Genomic DNA, 6,470 nt, shown 5'->3' on the forward strand with positions numbered 1-6,470 from the left:
CTCAGTAGTGTATTGTCCAGAAATTGATGTGGCTTGAGACGTGTGGGGATAATTTTAAAAGCACTTATAAATATTAGGACGTCGCAGTTACTGTCTTGATTGTAATGTAAGCAAAGAAGAACTATTTCTGTGCTGAGCTTTTGGTAGCCTCGCTAACTTGAGGGTGGCATTCATGCTCTACAGGAACTGACGTATATTCGGTTAAGTGTACAAAAACGAGAACATCTCTTGTCAACAGTGGGTGCATGCAGTCGTTCCGTAAAAGCTGTGACGTTAAAGTTTGCGCCAGCACATCTAAGTTAAACTGCAGGTATTAGACAATGAAAAAAAACTGGCACAGCTTGCACTTGGCCTGCAAGGCTGGAGAAACATCAGAGCTTGCGGCCCCTCTCTCTCTTCGTCGGAGTACCGGCTGTTGCACCCCACACGTATTTTCGAATTAGGGGTGTTAGTATTTTTTTAGTAGTGAGTAGTGAGTATTTTTTTTTTAGTAGTAGGTGTTAGTAGTTAGTTAGTAGTAGTTAGTCGTTAGTAATTTAGTATTAGGGGTGTTAGAGTAGAGTTAGAGTTTGGAGTCCATGCCAAATGCAGGAGGACGAGGAATAAACTTTTATTGAATCCCAATCTGACTTCGTGCGTGGAGACAGACCAGTGGGGGTACTCTTGAGTCGAGGAGTCCCTGGCTCTGGCTGGCCATCCGGGCCCGTCTCACCAGGGTAGCTGGGAGCCGGGTTCAGAGCTGGACAGCTGCACCGCCCACTGTGAAGGGGAAGGGTGGTGATTGGGAAGTAGGTCAGGTGTGTGAGAGCATTCCCATACGATGTGGTAAGGGGTACCTCTTTCGCGGCAAAACTTGAACTGTGGAGTGGGGAGTTTTAAGAGGCCAGGGAGGTGGGCAGTTGTGGATGGCGCTTTCTCGCTAAGGGTAGACAATTTCGCAGGGGACGGCTAAATTTTTTTGAAGAAGCTCGATGGCCGGGAGGACATTCGGCCTGTGAAGTTGAAGTACGGCACGTTTTCTGTGAGTCTGTTATAACCGTGACGTTTCCTCAGAAAAAAACAATAATTTGAAACAAAGTGCAAAGTCTATAGGGCACGCCAACTATTGCTGAAATTCTAGGTCTTTAATTATGACTGTTCTGTTTATTTGATAACTACACTGTTTTATTTTTAAAAAGACCATTCAATCTGTACTCTTTGTGATCACATCTCTGCTCGCATCTGTGGCCCACCAATGAGATCAGTTATGCGCAAGCATACATTATGTTCGAAAAGAGTCTGCGTGCTGGGGTACCCTTCCTTCATCGTGCGTGGGTGCAATGTGTCGAGCTGTAAGATCACTTTCGCTAGTCCGCTCTGGCGCAGCCGAAGTGTTCCCGCACTATTTTGTAGGCGTGACCTTCGGAAGAAATTGACACCAATGACCATTGGTCGCCACAGACTCGCTTCACAATTACAAACTACGAGAAAGGCAACAAATGCAACCCCGCAGCCACGGCGAGACAAAACTTTTGCTGCTCGCGTGCGCGGACGTGGGCCTGCCTCCCGTCCTGTTCCTGGACGAGCCGCTCTCGGACGTGCAGCCTCCCTACCGTCACGAGGTCATCCGGGCGCTGCAAGTCCTCAGGAGCACCCGGGCCACGTCCATCATCATCACCTCTTACCGGTATACACAACTTCCTGAGACGTTGCTGACCAGCTGTCGCCCCAAAGAACCACTATCTCCTTGTGGCACGGGCGAAGACAGCTACACTCTAAAACGATTTATACCCACCAGGGTGTAACTAGCCTTCTATAACTAGCACCCTTACATCCTACCAAAAAAAAAACACCCTTCATGCATGATTTCTCATTTATGACACTCTTACACCCTTGCAAGAACCTAACAGCCCACCCTTCTGAAGGGTGGTTTATCATTCATTACACAATTTCAAAGGGCGTTACTATTTGTGTTTTGATAGGGTGTAAGGGTTTTATCTCTCACTTTGGAGCTTATTAAAATGCGTCCTCTCCCGCTCTCTCCACTTAGATACAATGTTTGAAACGCTGGTTTGAGTTATGAGTGAGCTGTGTTGTGGCACTGAATACAACAGGATACATAGCCGGTAGCTATACCTTTAAAGCCACAGATGAAGTAGAGTGCCACTGCGCACTGAAAATTGTTGCGTTTTGTTCTCAATGTTTTCAATGTTTAACTGTAACCCGCCGAAATGTTGTCTTCAAGGAATTTCTGGTATCTTCCTACGTAGCGGCTAAAGAGAAAAAAAAAGGAAAAAGGGCAAGAATACTCGCATAAATAAATCGCGTCCCTGTACGAGCAACACTCCGCTTCCTAAATAGAAGGGTTTACAAGCAGCTAGAAAGCTGCCATAGTATGTAAAATATTATTGACTATTTTTTTAAACGCCTTGTCCATAGCTTCTGCCAGTTCTTTGAAAGGAAGGTGGTTAATTACCTGTCGGCTCCACCTAAAGCCTCTGTAATTTTCTATCTACTTTCTAAGAGATGTCGTGGGTCTGCATCTCCCCAACCCTCGAGGAGGACCGATTCTTGAAAGCAGTGTTTAATTCACCACACACATCATATCATCAAGTCCCGCGGGAACGTCAACTGCACAGTGCAAATTTAAAGTTTCAAGTTTGAAAGTAATGTTAAGATCAGAAATTGGTAAACTTTCGACCACAATTTGAGTGACTTTTTGAGTGCTGGGGCCCAGCAGGCCTAAAAATGCTTATAAAATGAGCCACCGTTATTACCATAATGCAATAACCCCAAAAACAAGGGTCGAAATACCCTAATGCCTTGAGATAAATTTTCGTGTAATTGGGCTTACTATGTACAAATTTTACGGCCTACTCTGGTGCGAAGGCCTTCGTATTTGTTCGGGGTTTCTGCACATGCGCAGCATGTCTCTTTGCGAGCTCGTGTGCGACCGGGTAGCGGTGATCAAGGCTGCCAAGGTCGAGGCGCTGGGCGACGCCGAGGAGATGAACCAGAAGTACGGGCGCTGCTACACCGTCACGGTTCGCCTACCTCCCGGTCGACACTACGACTACGACCTGCAGAGCGGCGTCCTGCTTAAAGTTCAAGAGGAATTCCCCGAGGACGCCCTCCAGCAACTCTACGAGGTTGGTACGGCTAGCCGAAACGCTGTGTCTTGCAGTTGCACTCGCCCTAGAGGGCTCCATTTAAAAGGTCCGAAATAACCAGGCACACAAGTTCGTAGGTAGCTTCGCGTAGGCGGTTTTCTAGCAGCTCTCACAGGAGTGGTTTTACGACCGCAGACAATAAAAGCGAATCTTTTCAAAAGTGGACGATTTTTCTTAATAAGCCCCAGCTTAATAATCCTGGCGTTCTTCGGGTCTGCGGTGCTGCTGGGATGTCCATCGAAGCAACTTTCCGCCTTACTGCTGCGACTCCCGTCAATAGCTTAGTCAAGGCTTCCTTACTATATTTGGCACTCACGCGCGTGCGTCTTGAAAGGCGGTGTGCGAGAGGAACAGAGAGGGTTACCATATTTGCGTTTCGCGGTTGGTCGCCATAGTAACGGCCAGGAGAGAACAGTACGGTACAAGCGGTCCAACCTTTCGCGCCTAGACACCAGGATTCTGCAGGTCATGGCATCACCTAACGCATACGAGCGCCGCGGCGTCGTCTGCAGTCAGCAGATACTGCTCGATATATCGGCTGCACGACTTTATCCGGAGGTGGTAGGTGCCCCGAAAGCCACAGAGGTGCCAACTAGTCGTGCAAAGGCGGCTAGATTTAGTACGGGGTAGGATGCTTGGGGTGGGCGGACAGCCTTCGCGGTGCTTGAATTTCAGCAGTGGGTGGTCGCGGATTTTTCCAAAGATAATTTCTTGTGCCGCCTAAACAAAAAAAAGTTTAGTCTGTCTGTACAGTTCAAGTCAGGTCGGGTCGGCTCGGGTCGGGTCGGTCGGTCGGTCATCCAATTCGACCTCTTGCCGCCATGACAGAAAGCAGGTGAAAGAGTGCTTGAGCACAACGTATGTTATGCATAGGCAAAGGCATTTCAAAATGGTAAAACTGCTGCCGTGGCTTACATATGTCAGCATGATTCAGCCCAAAGAAAACAACGGACACGCGTACAAGAAAATAAAAGAAAATTGTATATAGTGCCGACGTTCGTTTCATTAAGAACACACGTTCGTTTCATGTACCGATAGAAAAAAAAAACGCTTTTCGATAGAGGAGAGATACTTTAAAACAGAGCATATCCGTTAGCGCTGCCTGAACCCAGCATAAAAATAAAGAAGGCGTGCTGTCTGAACAGATCACACACGATTCGTAAAAACGTAGTTGAACGGAACTGAACTGAACCAACCTCCATTGTATTCACGGGAGGACCAAGAGGGGAGGGAAAGAGTCCGATGGATTGGCAGAGACAGAGCAGAGAAGGTTCCGTGGTGGGGGCGCCAGAAGACTGTCGTCTTGACGATTTGTCCGCCTTTTCTGCGGAGCATGCAGATACGCAGCTAATTTTTATTGAAAGAATAATCGTGATTCGCACGTAAGGAATGGGCGAAAACACGCGTGTTCACTGCCTATTTGCCCTTGTTAATATATTTGCGGTACTTCGAGAACGGAATTGAGCAATTTTTTTGTCTTTATTTTTGAAGATATTTTCTAGATTTTGGGAGAATGGAGGAAGTTTTTATGTGCACCCTGTCCATTTCTGTTTCTCCGCCCTTCTTTGGAGGTCTGTTGAGGTAACCGCCTGAAGCGTACTCTACAGGCGTAGCAGATATCGGTTTCTCGAGAAACCGGTATCAGCTACGCCTGCTGTCAGCTACACTGGAAGGAAGCAAACTTTACAAAATAGGTTTCTACTACGAGAGGGTGATGATGATAAGGACGATGACGAAGAAGCGAGAAGCTTTCTCCGATACAAATACAATATCCACAAACCAATCAGCCAAAGTTTAAATCAACAATGACGCTGAGATAACCGAATGAGCCCATTGTAATGACCCATTCAAATTAATGCATAGAAAATCACATCCCATTCGCTTAGATCATCGTTTCGTAGATTTGGACTGGCCATTGGTCGGTAGAATTGTGGACTTCGCATTCGTATCGGAAAAAGCTCCGCGTTTCAACCATCAATTTTCTAGAAAGGGGCGCTAAATTGTTTCTATGTACACCCCGTAGGCAGACAGGCCATGCTGACATTCGCCCATTGACGTTTCCTTCTCTGCCGTTCACGCAGGGCGTGATGAAATTCCTCGTGGGCAAGTCTTACACGAGCTGGGCGGAGATATTCACGAAGATGACGGCCATCAAGCGCGACCTGCGGCTTCCCGAAATGTCCATAAGCGACATCACGCTCGAGGAAATTCTTGTTGGGCTCGCACGTCGCCAGATCGTCCTCAGGGGCACCAGGCCGAGCCGCAGCGTCGCACCACCGCGCGTCTAGACGCCGCTGATAACGCGAAAGCGATAGCTATTAAAAAGTCGATGTTTCCTTGTTTCTAATTTCTTGTCTAGTCCCAAACACCGAACCGGAGTTTGTGCGTGCCCTGTGTGCATATGCATCGCGTTTCGGTCGGCGCCCTGAATATATGCGAAATTTCTGCGAATTATCGGTTATTTACCATCGCCGTTCATTTACACTGTGAATATTCTAGTGCAATACAGCCTGGCTTGCCATCACAGTTCTTCCAGCCTCGGTAGCTGAGATTAGCTTTCGTGCGAACAATTTGGAGTGATGGATTGCAGGTAGCACTGTCTGTAATTACTGCAAGTAAACAAGCGTAGCTTCTTTGAAGACTTCCAAGCAACCACCGGACGTCTGTCAGCCGTCCACCGTATGTCCACTCCGGCTGTAGCGGACTTCCGAAGGACGCCCGTATCAGGGCCGATGAACGTACCATGTATGTCCGTGGGACGTCCGCATTTACCACTTTCGTACGCCCAGTATGACGTCCGAAATTAGATGTATTTTGGATGTTCAGTAAAAATTTCCAAACATCACATAACGAGAAGCTTATGTTTCTGCCACGAAATGTACACCGCGCAAGACCAACGCAAGCACTACCGCGCAAGCACTACCGGGCAGACAGGCATACATGAACACAGGGAAATTGCTCCACATGTTTCTTTATCGGTTCTTCTTATATATCCTTCCCCGAAGACATCCTCATTGTAGTTGGTGACATCCTTCAACAAAGAAACAATTGGGATTAATGTCACAAATATGAAGATGAAACTTGCAACATACAAGTCAGGGTGATGTACAAGATCGTTTTAATTGAAAAGCAAAGTTGCTTTTTCGTTTTTGCTTCTATATTCATTTGAAGCCATTATTTCATGCTTCGTTATAACTTTGTACGTCCACTGGCAGATGTCATTAAGACATGGACTTCCGTTTCCGGATGTCCACGGCACGTCCGAAAATGGACATCCAAACATGGACGTACAGTGGATTTGCAGCGGCCGTCTAAACTGGG

The 6,470-nt window shown here is 47.2% G+C and overlaps 1 protein-coding gene across 1 annotated transcript; it reads left to right on the forward strand.

Annotated features, from left to right (window-relative positions):
* The first annotated feature begins 1,478 nt into the window (after positions 1–1,478).
* Positions 1,479–5,437, forward strand: LOC144161736 (uncharacterized). Its single transcript, XM_077692344.1, has 3 exons — positions 1,479–1,666; positions 2,906–3,128; positions 5,231–5,437. The coding sequence occupies exons 1-3, from the start codon at positions 1,479–1,481 to the stop codon at positions 5,435–5,437; spliced, it is 618 nt and encodes a 205-aa protein (XP_077548470.1).
* Positions 5,438–6,470: the final 1,033 nt, after the last annotated feature.

Source organism: Haemaphysalis longicornis, unplaced genomic scaffold (genome assembly GCF_048455015.1).
Source record: "Haemaphysalis longicornis isolate Haplotype H1 unplaced genomic scaffold, Haemaphysalis longicornis Haplotype H1 scaffold_12, whole genome shotgun sequence".
NCBI lineage: Eukaryota > Metazoa > Arthropoda > Arachnida > Ixodida > Ixodidae > Haemaphysalis > Haemaphysalis longicornis.